This window comes from Amblyraja radiata, chromosome 15 (assembly GCF_010909765.2).
Source record: "Amblyraja radiata isolate CabotCenter1 chromosome 15, sAmbRad1.1.pri, whole genome shotgun sequence".
Lineage (NCBI taxonomy): Eukaryota > Metazoa > Chordata > Chondrichthyes > Rajiformes > Rajidae > Amblyraja > Amblyraja radiata.
The window spans coordinates 44,905,178-44,922,395 of record NC_045970.1 but is presented as its reverse complement, the minus strand read 5'-3'; the positions used below and the strand labels follow the sequence as shown (position 1 = coordinate 44,922,395).

Genomic DNA, 17,218 nt, shown 5'->3' with positions numbered 1-17,218 from the left:
CTTTCTTGCTCTTAACCCTTAAGTTTGTAAAGTGCTTGTTTAGACGTAGAATAGTGAAAGCATATCGAGCATCTCACTTGAATGGAGGTATCAGCCTTGCTGGGAGACAACCTGGACAAACATAGACAGCCTGGAAATGAGAAGGTAATGGGAATACATCCTTCCCTTTCTCTGCAACTTAAAAACACATTTGCTCGATTGCAATCATGCATTGTCTTACAGCTGACTGGATAGCACGCACCAAAAGCTTTTCACTGTACCTCGGCACATGCAACAATAAACTTAACTGTAAAATGCGTTTTTCCCCCACCATCTACGCTTCAAATTGTCCGTTTTGCTGTAAATTTGTCAATCTGAAATGTTCTGTTTTTCTCTTTCAAAAGAAACTGCCTGACCTGCTATCCATCTGCTGTTTTTTTCCTTTTTCTTCAAAACCCCCAATTAAGTGCTATTTACCATCCACTGGGATGTCAGAGAACTTCCCAGATATAAAATATTGTCCCAATTGCAAATATCCAAAACGCTAAACAGCAAGTTTTATGCAACATATTTTAAATTCGGATTATTCTGCGATCATCTGGGATTAGATGAAATTAATCTTTGCGTTTTCACTGCATCATGTGGCAAGGGCACATACCAAGTTCAGCAAACAGCCAAAGAAATCCCTGCTGGAATGCAGTCTATCAAACTGGAGTTGAATTGTTCGGATGCCAAAACCTTGTCAAAGTACTCCATGGCACTTTCTAGTTTTTTTTTTTTTTTTTTTAAGACTGGAATATTCTTCTGGTGGAAGCCTGAGAATAATTCACTGTGCTCTATAAAAATTACTGGAACTGGAACTCAGCCCTGTGAGGCATTGTATTTTATCATGAATGCTGCTTTGATTTGCAATATGAAAGGATTTGTCTTTTGTGTAAGAAAGAACTGCAGATGCTGGATTTGTCTTTTGTTATGTTTTTAAATAAAATTCTACAAACTTAGACAAATCCTCCCTCGCTTCTTAAAGTGCCTTGTTTCCAAGGGATGGGATTGTTCAATCAATGTCATCTTCAGTTGCTATGTTTTTATTACTTACTTTTAACAATGCTCATGTTACATGGATCACAGTGCGTTAATGTAAGCCAGTCCACAGTACCGGAATTTGAAGGCTCCTTGACCATAATACACTAAAATAAATTAATCACAAATACCATGCACCTCTAGGAGCTATAAGGAGCTAGACTTTCCCCTAAACAGTGCAAAATCTCCTCAAGGTATGTCTACTTTGAAGTTCTCCTCCTCCCTCAGACTAGAGTTATGCAACACCCTCCCCTTTGTCTCAGTTTCACACCTTACACTTCCTTATCTCTGTGTCTCCCTCTCCCCAGACTCAGTCTGGAGAAACCCTTCTTCACCTGCAGTTCCTTGTTTCTACATTTTAACTGAATACAAGACTTCTCTTCCTTTTTATGTTAAATATGTAACCACCACGCCGAATCTTAAGAAACCAGCAGTGGAGGGGATTCAACTTTTGAAATACATCGAATAGATAGGAAGAAAGAACGCTTTGTGTAACCGAAACACCTAAACGTCCATTAAAGCATCCTCACTGGAAGGACGGAACATTGGCACAGCGGTAGAGTTGTTGCTGTCTCACAGCCCCAGAGACCCGGGTTCAATCCTGAATATGGGCACTGTCCGTAGATAGTTTGAACATTCTCCATGTGACCACGTGGGTTTCCACCGGGTGCTCCGGTTTTCTCCCACATTCCAAAGACATGCGGGTTTGTAGGTTAATTGGGCTTCTGTAAATTGTCCCTAGTGCGTTGGTCGCTGGTCGGCGCGGATTCGGTAGGCCGAAGTGCCTGCTTCCACATTGTATCTTCAAACAAAACTAAACTTAACCTCTGTAAATTCAGCAAGGATATTGCCTGCAAGACATTTCACAAATCATTCTGGATTACGCAAACTGCAATTTACCCCGAATGGATGGGGCTGGAGATGAGGTTGACGTTGTCCAGTGTATCTGCCGTCCAGCTGAATCTTTTCAAAGAGTCGCAGTCGTACTCCCGAGAAACCGCAAGGTGCTACAGGAAGAAGGTTGACAGGGGAAATAAACAGTCACAATAATATCAAAACAAATCAAATCAAATATGCATGTTTGCATGTGATAGTACCAAGTGGTATTTCCCTCCATCCAATATTCCAGAGACCGAGGAACTCAAGAGGGACAGGCGCTCGAAGATAGACACAAAATGCTGGAGTAACTCAGCGGGACAGGCAGCATCCTTGGGTGATGTGTATAGGCCAAATGGGGGCAGGGGGGGGGGACAAATGTAGATGGTGCATTTTGGTTAGCATAGGCAAGTTGGGCGAAAGGGCCTGTTTCCATGCTGTATATTTCTAAATGATCATAGAGACTTGTAGCATTCTTTGGAAGATGTAGGACCAAGTCTTCAACACACCTCACAAAAATTGGAGCCCATGAGAAATATAATCTGCTTCTGAATGAAAATTTACTTGAGTTATGATGGACCTGTTTCTAACACAGTCTGATAAGAATGTGTTAAAGTGCGTCATTCTAACGAATGAAGGAAAGACAATGAAGTGAAGGAGTACCAAGGCATTGAGAATTTATGATCTTCAAGATTGCGATAGGATTATGAAAACTAAAAGACACCTACAACATTATGCTTTAATCCATGAGATTTTAAGGCAGAGACTGTATGCATAGGGTGTGTAAATGGGGATGATAGTAGAAAAGAGGAATAATTCTAATATAAAACACAAGGGGAGTTCATTCTTGAAGAAGGATCTCAACTCGAAATCGTCTCTCCAGAGATGCTGCCTGACCCTCTGAGTTACTCCAGCATTTTGTGCCCACCAGCAAAACATTTGAGTAGTATTTGAATTTGGATCAAACAAACTCATTCAGGAAAGAGGAAAGATTTCTAACGATAGGACAAAGAAAATAATAAAACTAGAGGCGACATAAGGATACCATTAACAACATAGCTGGAAATGTGAAGAACAACAAACATTCGTTAAGTATGCCAAGAATAAACAAAGAGTGCAAAGGGGGATTAATCCATTGAAAATCTAATGGGTTTCCAAAGGGAGATAAATATTTGAAATATTTAAGTGACACTTTTCAAACAAAAGAAATGTTAAACTAACGCTTAATGTTAAATGTTAAACACCAGAATTATCGTACATTTAAAGATGAACCGGACTGAAAATGTTTCAGGAGATTGCATATTGGAGTGATTGACCAAAATGAACGTAACTTTAAATAACTTCCTTAAATGTCCTTTTTCAGGAAATCCAGAAGCACTTCACAGTTAATGAAGTACTTCTGAAGAATGGTCACCTTGTCGCACAGGAAACAAACCAAGATGTTTGCACACAACACAGTTCATCAAACACCAATTAATGGCCTGTTCACTTCTCTCAGTGTGTTATGTACAGGACGAAGGATGTCAAGGATGCAGGGCGGCACGGTGGCGCAGAGGTAGTGATGCTGCCTAACAGCGCCAGAGACCTAGGTTCGATCCGGACTACGGGTGCTGTCTGTACGGAGTTTGTAAGTTCTCCCTGTCACAGCATGTTTTTTTCCCCCCCCCCCGGGGATCTCCAGTTTTCTCCCACATTCCAAAGGCGTACAGGTTTATAGGTTAAAGGGCTTCAATGGCTGCACGGGGTGATCACTGGTCGGAACGGACTCGTTGGGCCGAAGGGGACAATTTACAGAGGTCAATTAACCTGCACATCTTTAGAATGTGGGAGAAAACCAGAGCACCCACGTGGTCACAGGGAGAATGTACAAACTCCATACAGACAGCACCCGTGGTCAGGGTCGAACTCAGGTTTCTGGCACTAAGGCAGCAACTCTATTCATGCACCACTGTGCCGCCATTCATGTATAGCCTTTTCTCTGACTGGATAGCACACATACAGAAGCTTCTCACTGTACCTCGGTACACGTGTCAATAATAAACTAAACTAAGTCCACACTGCGGCACAGTGGCACAGCGGTAGAGTTGCTGCCTTACAGCGCCAGAGACCCAGGTTCGATCCCGACTACGGGTGCTGTCCGTACGGAGTTTGTACATTCTCCTCGTGACCACGTGGGTTTTCTCCGAGATCCTTTAGTTTCCCACACTCCAAAGACGTACAGGTATGTAGATTACTTGGTTTGGTGTGTGTGTCAAAATGTTCCCTAGTGTGTGTAGTATAGCGTTAATGTGTGGTGATTGCTGGTCGGTGTGGACTTGATGGGCCGAAGGGCCTGTTTCCGCGCTGTATCTCTAAACTAAACTATCCTGACATGGAAATACATTTCTGTTCCTTCATTATCGCTAGGTCGAAGTTGTGAAGCTCTTTACCCAATTGAAATAAAAATTAGTTTTGAAAATTGTAAGATGAAAATGTACAGCCATCTTAAAATCGACATGCAAGCAAGCGCCAGAAATTTCCAAACAATTCCTCCAATAATTATATCATGCATTCAGGAAAGGGCAGCATGGTGGTGCAGTGGTAGAGTTGTTGCCTTACAGCACCAGTGACCCGGTTTCGATCCTGACTACGGGTGCTGTCTGTACGGAGTTTGCACATTCTCTGGGTGACCTGCATGGGTTTTCTCCGGGTGCTCCAGTTTCCTCCCACACTCCAAAGACGTACAGGTTTGTTGGTTAACTGGCTTGGTGTAAATGTAAAATTGTCTTGTGTCTGTGTAGGATAGTGTTACTGTGCAGGGATCGTTAGTCGGTGCGGACTTAGTGGGCCGGAGGGCCTGTTTCCACGCTGTATCTCTAAACTAAAAGTAAATGTTCACACTGAAAAACGTCATCAGGCTAGGAAGCAGATAACCGGAGGTGGAGTGAATAATTCTGAACAATCTAATAAGCGGTACACAAAATTAGGAGAGGTTTTCAGAATGAAAAGGTGGTATTCACTCAGTAGTGTGTTAGGAACAATGTTAAGCTTGTCAACCAACGTTTAGAGTTTCAAAATAAAAGTACATTCTCCCACTGGAAACCATGGCAAGGAAAATAAATCCAAAATAGCTTTTAAAAGGAATGCGGATGAAAACTGGGAAGTGAAAAATGAAAACAACTGTTCAGAGAGAAGGCAGAATAAAGGGCTTGGGTAGCTAAAGAATGTCAACACAAACAAGACTGGCTTCCTTTGTGTCAAGGGTTATGGGGAGAAGGGAGGAGAATGGGGTTGAGAGGGAAAGATAGATCAACCATGATTGAATGGCGGGGTAAACTCGGTGGGCCGAATGGCCTATTTCTGCTCCCATGACCTATGAAAATCAAGGGATATGGGGAGAAAGCAGGAACTGGGTACTGATTTTGGATGATCAGCCATGATCATATTGAATGGCGGTGCTGGCTCTAAGGGCCGAATGGCCTACTCCTGCACCTGTTTTCTATGTTTCTATGAACCTGGCACTACAAAACTGTACGATCTGAACATCGCCATCTGGAAACTAAAATATTTAGGGGAAAATGGATTAAAACACTAGCATGACACACACAAGTTAACTTTAACCTCCTGATTTGAAGCAGCAAGCTGGCAGTAAATAATTGCTTACCTTCAGGGAGTTGCACACTATTAGCCCACCCATGGAATGCGCAAGCTCTGGTTGGAAACCCTGATGGACCGGGAGGAAAATCAGAGATGCCCTTTAACCTCAAAAGATACTCTCAGGAACTCGGGAGTTGACAAGAATGAAGACAAGAATAGAAGTGATGCAGAAGTTCCCTTTAAATAACGGAGCCTCCGTTGTATTAATACAGGTCCACCAACAATTTTTCAGCAACTGCTTTGATTCGAACAAAATCACGAGAGAGTAAGTGAAATCCCTCCCCCAGAAGCCCCCCGAAAATGTGGCGCCAAGGACGGGTAAGGCGGCCGACCTCAACCTCATTGGGACATCCTCGGTTCAATTTGCCCCCTGCGGCTGGACCCGGCTCTAGAACTCTGGCCCGGCTGGTGCTGGCAGATCCGTTCCCATAGCCGACTTCCAAGTCCGACTTTGCGGACCTGGGTATCACTGTCCCTTCGGCTTCCAAGGCCGACTGTTCCAGTACCATTGGACTCCTCTCAGAGGCCATGACCCCTGGGTTCCTGAAAAATCGATAAACCGGAGAGGCTCTGGAACCAAGGGTGCTAGAAAATCGGTGGTGGACCCGTACAGCCTCCAATGTTGCCTCTCTTTTGCAAAGCTTGCCCAAGATTGGAGCTGCAAGGTTCACAATGGTTAACCGTTTTTCTTTGAGTAGTTAATTTATAAAAAAAACACATGTCATTTCAATATAGACGGGGCACAGTTTACCGCTGGTATTACTCCTTTAAGCGTGGTCGCGCCTCTGACTTTGCCTTTCAGTTTTTTGTCGGACTTTGTTCGTTTCCCCTCTGACTTAGTAGGGTCAAGCAATTTGTTTCCATAGATAGCGGCCACAAATCCATTGGCTGGCGATCGCTTATCTATATAATAGCGGTGAAAGCCTTGCACAATCAACCCTGCCATCACCAAGGGACACTGCATGCCAATACATGAATTAAACTGGGCACACACAAAATGCTGGAGTAACTCAGCAGGACAGGCAGCATCTCTGGAGAGAAGGAATGAGCGACATTTCGGGTAGAGACCCTTCTTCAAACTGGGCAGTTTACACTTGGATAGAAATTCATTACAGATAGCTGAGTCTGTGTAAAGGGCCTGTCCCACTGTACGGGCTAATTCAAGAGTTCTCCCGAGTTATTAAAAAATCAAACTCGTGGCAAGCACGTAGAATTTACGTTGCATGTACGTCGGAGCTCGGGACGTCCCTTAGCGACTCGTAACGCTAACGGCAGGTACTCGGGAAACAGCTCGTGAAGACTCTTGAAGATTTTTCAACATGTTACCCAACTCACGCTGGGTAAGCCAAGGCCTAAGGGATCTCCCAGTTGCTAACCATTCCCATTCCCACACTGACCTTTCTGCCCTTAAGTAAACATGTTGAAAAATGTCCACGAGAGCCCCGAGTACCTACGAGCGGCTATTACCGTAATTCTCCGAGTTCGAATCAGGGGAGAACTCTTGAATTAGCTCGTACAGTGGGACAGCCCTTTAAGTAAACACTTTGTTTTCTTCATGTGCATTTCCTCTGACCGCATCCATTGCATCTGTTGTTCCCGATGTGGGCTCTTGTACATCGGCGAGACCACGGAAACACTCAGCAACTGTTTTGGTGAACACTCACGCTGGGTAAGCCAAGGCCTAAAGGGATCTCCCAGTTGCTAACCATTCCCATTCCCACACTGACCTTTCTGTCCTGGGCCTCCTCCATTGGCAGTGTGAGTACACATGTGAATTGGAGGAACAGCACCTCCCATTTTGCTTGGGCAGCTTACAACCCAGCGATATCAATGTTAACTTCTTTAATTTTAAGTAACTTCACCTCACACTCCCCTCCCCACCCTCCCCTCTTGTCCCCCTTCCTCCACCCTAGTAGTTTAACCGTTCTGCAGTTCGCAACAACGGATTCCTCTTGAGATCACACCTTCTCTTGTCAAAAATTGGCCTACCAGGGAACATCCCTACCCGAGGTCATCTGTTGCCAGTCCTAATTTGTCCTGGTCCTTTCTCGCCTCCAGTCCCCCCCCCCCCCTCCTTTTTCTCCAGAGGCTATCTGACCCCTTTAAGTTACTCCAGCACTTTGTGTCTACCTTTAATTTCACCCCCCCCTTTTTAGTCACCCTGGATTTGCGGGTAGACAAACAAACAAATGCAATGACAATGAGAAAACAGAAATCAAAAGCAAAAACAATGCTTCCCTTCCCAGTCGTTCAAATAAAACTAATCACAAGGTATTGCATTTAATCTAAAGTGAAAAGAATTCGCATTCAGGATTAAAACTATTCAATGTCCAGAAATTCTTTGTGCCGAGCATTTGGAGTTTATATTCTCACATGCTGCCTGATTTGCTTGAAGTCGTCTGTAACATTATGCTCAGAGTGTATCATAAGTGATAGGAGCAGAAATAGGCCATTCGGCTCATCAAGTCTACTCCGCCATTCAATCATGGCTGATCTATCTTTCCTTCCTAACCCCATTCTCCTGCCTTCTCCCTTTCTCCTCTGACACCTGTATGTCAGATATGAATAATAGCTCGGTATTACATTATTATGAAGCACTCCAGCACTTTACACAATCACCATCCGACTCCTCAGGCATGTCTGCCTAGTCGTCAGTGGACCTGCCAAACTTCAGTAATGCCTCCTTCAAAGTTTGAAACATAGACAATAGGTGCAGCAGTAGGCCATTCTGTCCTTCGAGCCAGCATCGCCATTCAATATGATCATGGTTGATCATCCAGAATCAGTACCCCGTTCCTGCTTTTTTCCCCCATGTCCCTTAGGTTTGCCCATAGTGAGTGAGAATGGGCATGAAGAAGGGAACGGGAGGTGTATTCTTAAACTAGGTTGGAAATAAAGTCATAGCGTCATACAGTGTGGAAACAGGCCCTTCGGCCCAACTTACCCACACCGGCCAACATGTCCCAGCTACACTAGTCCCACCTGCCTGCGTTTGCCCCATATTCCTCCAAACCTGTCCATGTACCTGTCTAACTGTTTCTTAAACGTAGGCAGAGTCCCTGCCTCAACTACTTCCTCTGGCAGCTTGCTCCATACACCCACCACCATTTGGGTGAAAAAGTTACCCCTCAGATTCCTATTAAATCTTTACCCTTCACAATGAACCTATGTCCTCATTTCAACCTACTCTGGGCAACAGACTCTGTGCATCTACCCGATCTATTTCTCTCATGATTTTATATGCCTCAATAAGATCACCCCTCATCCCCACATCATTGAATGTTTACAGCTGCGTGGGTCAGGTCAAACTAGAAACCAAAATTTAGTCAGTATTAAGACGTCTGATAATTTAAACTCAACCTGTATTTTAACAAGTTGATTCCTGGTGAGAAAAAAGCACAGCAGAAATTCACAAGAGAACTGGCAACTCAGATGGTGCAAGTTCAACTTCCAACGTGAAACATTGCAAATCAGAATTCAAAGAGCTGGAATATTTATCCTGGCACCAAATTGGTCCTTCAGGGGTTATGGGGAGAAGGCAGGAGAATGGGGTTGAGAGGGAAAGATAGATCAACCGTGATTGAAGGGCGGAGTAGCCATGATGGGCCATGGTGCCTAATTCTGCTCCTATCACTTATGGACTTCAAGGAAGGGAATTTGCTGCACATTTTCTTGCTGCAAGCGCCACACAAAGTCAGCTCCACACACGGTGATCGATTCCTCACCACCTCAGGCTACCTAGCAATAAGGGCAGAGCCACTGCCTAACAGCGCCAGAGGCCCGGGTTCAGTCTTGACCTCGGGTGCTGTCTGTATGGAGTTTGTACGTGCTCCCTGTGACTGCGTCGGTTTCCTCCCACATCCCAAAGACGTGCGGGTTTGTGGGTTGATCAGCCTCTGTAAATTGCTCCCAGTGTGCAGGGCGTGGATGAGAAAGTGGAATAATATAGAACTAGTTTGAACGGGTGATCAATGGCCGACACTGACTCAGTGGGCTGTAGGGCCTGTTCCTGTGCTATAGCTCTAAACTAAGTGGCGGCACGGCTCATTAGTGGCGGCATGGTGGCGTAGCAGTAGAGTTGCTGCCCTACAGCGCCAGAGACCCGGGTTCGATCCTGACTATGGGTGCTGTCTGTAAGGAGTTTGCACGATCTCCCTGTGACCTGCGTGGGTTTTCTCCGAGATCTTTGGCTTCCTCCCACACTCCAAAGACCTACAGGCTTGTAGGTTAATTTGCTTGGCAGTTAGATAGAGCTCTTAGGGATAGTGGAGTTAAGGGATATGGGGAGAAGGCAGAAATGGGGTACTGATTGTGGATGATCAGCCATGATCACATTAAATGGCGGTGCTGGCTTAAAGGGCCGAATGGCCTACTCCTGCACCTATTGTTCATTGTCTATAAATGTAAAATTACCCCTAGCGTGTGGGGGGGGGGGTAGTATTAGTGTACAGGGATCGCTAGTCAGTGCAGATATGGTGGGCCAAAGGGCCAAATTCCGCACTGTATCTCTAAACTAAACTAAGTTAAATAAGTACTGATATCCAAGCACTAATATTATTCTCTTGCTTTGAGAAACTGTCAGTGGTGGGCAGTGAGGAATTTGCAACAATATAGACCAACAATGAAGAGGCTCTGTAAGTGCTGAGGCTGGGAAAACTGGCAAGGACTGCTGTCACAGACAAGTCACTACTACTACTTCAACCCCTCGTTATATTTAACTCTATTCAGCCAAGTTTGTGGAAGGTCAAGAAATGTTATGCTTCATTATTTGGCTTTGCTGAGGATTATTAAAACTGAGGACACAAACAAAGGAATAATGAGGGAATTCACAGGGAAAAGAACATGAATGGGGAGAAGGTTGGGGGGAGGGGAGGACAGTTGAGGAAGTTCCACCTCCTTAGTGTGAACTCACGCAACGGGTCCTTTTACACCTTGCTGACAAATTGCTTATTGCTAATGAAGGCAAGGAATTATCTTTATTTCTCCTCACAGTAGGGGAAGCGAGCGTCTTGTCTTTGATGAATAACAAGACTACCATCGAAAGACACAAAATGCTGGAGTAACTCAACGGGACAGGCAGCATCTCTGGAGAGAAGGAATGGGCGATGTTTAGGTTCGAGACCCTTCTTCAGACTAAAGGTTCTATCCCTGAAACGTCACCCATTCCTTCTCTCCAGAGACGTTGCCTGTCCTGCTAGAGTTACTCCAGCATTTTGTGTCTATCTCCGGCTTAAACCCGCACCTGCAGTTCCTTTCTACGCAAGCCTCAATCATCTCCGGCTTCACTGCAACATTGCAAAAAGAGAAAAAAAAAACCCACAACTTTTACAGAGAGAGTTGTTCTTGTTGAATGTTAACAGGAACAGTCCGTTCAATATTCCCCCAAACATTCTTGAAGTAACCTCATCATGCATCAAAGATCAATTGAGTACCCATTGCAAATCTTGAAATCAATTAATATTATTTCCTAATTAAACTGTTTAGAAAATAGCAGGGAGATTGTGAAAGGCAGATTAAAGTATTCAACATCTGAAAAGTTGCTGAAACTTCCATCCCGTGCTTATTCACATATTAAAGCAAAGAATAGGGCCTTTAAAATCTACCATTGGAATTGCTCATTATGAGGGCGGTTGAGGAAGCAGCATCAGTTCAAGTCAAAGCAATAAAATAAGCTAAACATCCATCAAACCGCAAACACCAGGTCAATAACATTCATAGACACAAAATGCTGGAGTAACTCAGCGGAACAGGCAGCATTGCTGGAGAGAAGGATGAGGTGTGAGACCCTTCTTCAGACAGGTTAGGGATAAGGGTAAGATATAGATGATGATGATGTGGAGAGATAAAGAATAATGAATGAAAGAAATGCAAAAAAGTGACGATGATAACACAAACAGGCCATTGTTAGCTGTTTGTATGATGAGAACGAGAAGCTACTGTGGCTTGGGTGGGGGAGGGATAGAGAGAGAAGGAATGTCAGGGATACCTGAAGTGGGAGGAATCAATATTCATACCACTGGGCTGTAAGCTGCCCAAGCGAAATATGAGATGCTGTTCCTCCAATTTGCATTTAGCCTCACTCTGACAATGGAGGAGACCTAGGACAGAAAGGTCAGTGTGGGAATGGGAAGGAGAATTAAAGTGCCCAGCAACAGGGAGATCTGGTAGGTTCAGGCGGGCGGAGCAATAGCGTAATATCTTCCGAAGATCGACACAAAATGCTAGAGTAATTCAGCGGGACAGGCAGCAACAAGAGTTTTTCACTGTACCTCGCTACACGTCGCAATAAACTGAAACTGAAACTCTGGAGAGAAGGAATGGATAATGTTTTGGGTCAAGAGCTATCTTCAGACTGTCTGAGGAAGGGTCTCGGCCCGAAATGTCACCTCTTCCTTTTCTCCCAAAATGTTGCTTGATCTGCTGAATCACTCCAGCATTTTGTGTTTAAACCAACATCTGCAGTTCCTTCCTACACATGTAATCCCTTCTCTTTTAACTCTGGCAACTTTAGCAGACGACAGCTGGACTCAAAGTTCCAAAGAGGTCTGGAGTTACACAGCACATTGAGAGCAAGCACAGCATCATTTGACAACAAAGGTAGACACAAAAAGCTAGACTAACTCAGCGGGTCAGACAGCTTCTCTGGATAAAAGGATAGGTGACGTTTTGGGTCAACACTGAAGAAGGGTCTCTACTCGAAACATTTATACCCGAGCAGTATGAATTTTGACTTCTCTAATTCAAGTCACCCTTGCTTTCCCCCTCTCTCCATCCAATCAATCAATCAACCTTTATTGTCATCTTGCAAAGCAACAGCTGTACAATGCAAAATGAAAAGACGTTTCTTAGGGAATACCGGAGCATCGCACATGAAACTTAAAACATTTCACACATAATAACAATAAAAACAATCCAGTCCCTGATGAAACAGTATAAATAGTTAAAAGCATGTAAAACAGCAACATTAAAATACTCCCCCTTCCTAGTTCTCCGACCAGTCTGACTGTCCCCCTGATTAAATTGTATCTCTGTATGCTTCGTTGTCACCTTCTCCTAGCTAACAATGATCTATTTTACAAGTTCCTTAAACCGCATCTCCTTTGATGTCTCATTTTCACACCTCACCCTTCCTTATCTCCGTATCTCCCGCCCCCCCCCCCCCTCAGTCTGAAAAAGAGTCTCGACCCAAAACGTCACCCATTCCTTCTATCCGGAGATGCTGCCTCTCCCTCAGAGTTAGAATTTAGTGTCCATCGTTTGCTGCCTGTCCCACTGAGTTACTCCAGCTTCTATGTATCGATGTTCGGCTTAAACCAGCATCTGCACACAATGATGTCTAAAGCACGCGATCAGATCAAACAAGGCACAAGTGACTAGGAATTCAAAGCTCCACTTACCGGCTCCCTTGTCAGCTCTTCGATCATGATGCTGTCCCGGGCATACGGACTCCTGTTCAATGAGTAGGACCTATCCGAACTGAAGGAGCGGAGGCTGGTGTGTTTACAAGTTACCATTCAAAGGGGCAGTTGATAATCAGACAGGCAGAGGGAGGAAAAGAAAACTCATTAATTCATGCATGCAGCTTCCAGGGGAGGGGGTGAGGGGTGGGGTCATGGAAGGAAACCCACCAACAGCACCCAAAAACAACAACAACAAAACAAAGAGCAACTAAAAAAAAGAAACTGGCGTTTTTTTTGTTTGTTTGCAGAGTGATAATTTAAAACAGTTCAAAAAGAGAGAAGTCGTTGTTTTGATGAACTCACAAAAAAAGATTGGAATTACTAAAAGAGGGACGGACTCAAACTGATGAACGAACCCCGAGTTAGACACAAAAAGCTGGAGCAACTCAGCGGGACAGGCAGCATCTCTGGAGAGAAGGAATGGGCGAAGAAGCAGGGTCTCGACCCGAAACGTCACCCATTCCTTCTCTCCCGAGGTACTGCCTGCCCCGCTGAGTTACTCCAGCTTTGTGTGCCCATCGTCGGTTTAAACCAGAATCTGCAGTTCCTTCCTACACAATAAAACCTGACTGTAAGGTCCACACCAGCTGCAGAAAGCAACTGAAAGTTAACTCCGCTGTGTATGCAGTACCAACAACTCACATCCACATTAAACTTGCACTGAAATGTTTACCAAAGAACACGCTTCACACAGAGCCACAAAAGGGGACATCTGGACAGCTGTGCAAAATGTTTGATAAAAGTGTTATATTTCGAGAAACATCTTAAACAGAGAGAGAGAGACAGATAAAGGGGGAAAGATGGAGATCACAATGTTATCATGTGGGCATTTTCCGTTTGTGCAGCTTACAACCCAGTGGTGTGATTTTTGATATCTCTAATTTCAAGACACCCTTGCATTCTTTTTCTCTCTCTGTCCCTCCCCCCATCCTGCTAGTTTCACTGTTTGTATCCCTTCGTTATCACCTCTTCCACAGACAACAACGGACCATTGTGGGCTCCCCCTTTCCTTTGTCATCGGTGCCGGCTCTGAATGGTTCTGTACCTTTTCATACCTCTAGTTTTCCTCTCACGACTCTGTTTGAAGATGGGTCTGCACCAGAAACGTCCCCTATTCCTTTCCTCCTGCCTGACCTGCTGAGTTACTCAGCTTTGTGTGTCTATCTTTGGTGCATGCCAGCATCTGCAGATCCTTCCTACACAGGTAGGTCTAACTGCTGCTCTTCAATGATAAATGACACAATTTATTGGGCAATTTATTATTTATTAACCCCGAGCCCTTGCACAACCTAAAATTACTGAAAAATAACTGAAGCCTGCAAAATGTCCATAATTGCATATATTTTTTTTTTACCATACCTCAAGCATTAACCTAAGCTTCAATCAACAATATTGTCACTACATTTTAATCTTTGGCTTTTATCCTATGGAGGATTTTCAAAAGTGTGTAAAGGTTAAAACCGCTTCTCAAAAATGGTATCTGGGCTTTAGCGAAGAGTGGCACGATTATTTTTAGTTCTTTAAAATTTGTACTAATAAAGAAAATGTTTGGAAGGGAATTAATCCATATTCACCCTTCGCTTAAACCTAACGAGTGTTGTCCACTACTTTTACTTCAGGGAACACACGTCCATACCCTCATTTTTATTTTATTGGCTGCATATTCTACAAAGCATTGCAGAGAATTTCCAACTACATGTGGACAAAGGAAATCAAAAGGGCTGCATTTTCCTAGAATCATTCACACCATGGGAACTTCCAATCAATAATCAATGAAGTATTTTAATCTGGTCTGGTGACTATTAGGTTGCAAACATTGACAGCTACTTTTGTGCAACATAGTCCATAAACTGCAAAGAGATAATGCCGTGATCAATTGCTTTTTCTGCTCTTTTTGAGGGATCACCGTTTGCCAGAACACCAAGAGGGCTTCCCTTACTGTTTACCTAGTGTTGGAGAAACTCAGCAGGTCAGGCAGCATCTGGGGAGGGAATAGGCAGGTGACGTTTCAGATCGAGGCCCTTCTTCAGATCCACTGAAATATCAGTGGATATTTTTTTTTAAGGCAGAGATAGATAGATTCTTGATTAGTACGGGTGTCAGACGTTACGGAGAGAAGGCAGGAGAATGGGATTAGGAGGGAGAGATAGATTAGTCATGATGGAGTAGACTTGATAGGTCAAATGGCCTAATTTTACTCCTATCACTTATGACCTGTCTATTCCCTCCTTAGATGCTGCCTGACCTGCTGAGTTGCACCGGTATTTTGCGTTTTGTTCAAGATTTCTTGCATCTTGCATCGCCTTAGCTCTTTCATCTAATGCTAGAGAACATTTAAAGCAATCTGAAGGGACAGGCACCTCACCCGACAGAAAACCTCTCCATCATTGTATCATCGCCTCAGTGTTATACCAAAATGTCAAGACTGAGATTTTCTTAAGTGGATCTTGAAAACACAATCCTATCATACAAACGTATGGATGCCAGTCGCTGAGCAGTGACTGATGGATCATGCCTAAAAGATGCCGCAATTTCAAGTGACAGAATATGGATAATATACTTTGAATGCAACTCCTTGCTCTGATGACATTTCAGTTCCAGTTATGTTCAGGTCAGCCACGTCTGCTAATACAACAGCATTCATAAGTGATAGCATTAGGTCATTTGGCCCATCAAGTCCACTCCGCCATTCAATCATGGCTGATCTATCTCTCCCTCCTGACCCCATTCTCGTGCCTTCTCCCCACAACCTCTGACACCATTACTAATCAAAAATCTATCTATCTCTGCCATAAAAACATCCACTGATGCCCTCTACAGCCTTCTACGGCAAAGAATTCCACTACCAATGCAATTACAGTCCAGTGTAAAATAGGGGGCTCTCAGTCATGGCTTAAAAAAAATCTTGATATCCCCAATACCTTGCACAGCTACAGAAATTCTCTCAGTGCACATAATATTCTGGGTCTGCGAGACCCCAATGGCAACTCCAACACGGAATAATCTCCAAATATTCAAATAAAATCAAACATTTAAAAAATGCCCAATAATTTATAAGCCAAAGTAAGCAAGGATCCAAAAGTAGTTGCTCTGCCCCTCTGAATTGACAGTCCCCCTGGAAGTTACATACAATTGCAATCTTAAAAGCCAACTTATCAACCACGATGCAAGAGCTACAGCAAGCCAGAGGGTAAAAGGAGAAGAAACCACCAAGGCTTTAACCCTTACTATGGCCAACAGATACCCAAGTAGTGTTAACAGCAAGTAATGGGTTAATGCTTTAAGGGTTAACATCCATGCCAGCAAGAGACACAGCAACAGGACTGATCATGTAGGTCCACAGGCTTCTATTATAATCATGGAATCCACCGTTCAAAGATACCCAGAATAACACCCGCTTATGAATATCAGTCAAAAGCTGCAAACTTAAATCAATCCACACAAAAAAATTAAAATCAATAACATCAGTCAGTTAAAACCGAAGGGAGTTTTGGTTTACCAAAGTCCCACGTGGAATTCAGGTACTGAATTTATCTAAACCAACTTCAATTCATTTTAATTAGCTTGCGTGTTAAATTACATAGCGGGCTTTGGCCGATGCATAACAGTCTCGTCCATCGGGGATGGGATCCGTGGGCAGAGAAAGAAAATAAATTAATTATTTCATGCTGTTGCGGACACTCCTGAGTGCGAGCAAAGAGGACAAGAAAATATTTTCAGAGTTCGGGAGCATTGTTGGAAAGCTTGACCAATAATCGCAGCTGGTTAGCAATTGTCATTGTTTTTGACAAAGACAAAAACAAAAAATGGAGAGGAAAAAAAATGTGACGAAGCTGACATTTTTTTTAAGTGAGGTGGGATTGTTGCCCATGACGTTATTTTGGCACTTGAACTTCAGTTACAGTAGGGCCAGAGCCTTGCCAGAATGAAATTGCTCAAAAAACTGCACGGAAGACGCAAGGAAAATAAAGACTTTAAAAGAATGGACTTTAGGAAAATGAGCAATGGGCTTTAAAATATGCAAAAAGTTAGTGCAAAAACAAGGCAGAAAATGTCTGGATTTTGAAAAGATGAAATATGCTAAATTAACTTTCTTCAGTGCATTGTGGACAAAGGTCATGCAATATACTTGGGATTTCTAGAAAACATTAGAGCGATATTCCACATTGGAGCTAAAAAGACCAAGG

General features: G+C 43.7%; 1 protein-coding gene across 39 annotated transcripts in view; it reads right to left on the bottom strand.

Annotated features, from left to right (window-relative positions):
- Positions 1 to 17,218, bottom strand: part of ank3 (ankyrin 3) — a 523,147-nt gene that overhangs the window by 65,244 nt on the left and 440,685 nt on the right. For 22 of the 39 annotated variants that reach the window (XM_033034307.1, XM_033034304.1, XM_033034328.1 and 19 more), the window contains 3 exons: positions 12,969 to 13,062; positions 5,579 to 5,638; positions 1,960 to 2,066 (listed from right to left, as the gene is read on the bottom strand). In XM_033034307.1, the coding sequence (XP_032890198.1) occupies positions 1,960 to 2,066; positions 5,579 to 5,638; positions 12,969 to 13,062 (261 nt within the window). The remainder of the gene's footprint in view (positions 1 to 1,959; positions 2,067 to 5,578; positions 5,639 to 12,968; positions 13,063 to 17,218) is intronic. The other 17 variants (XM_033034305.1, XM_033034309.1, XM_033034318.1 and 14 more) reach the window with 3 other exon arrangements.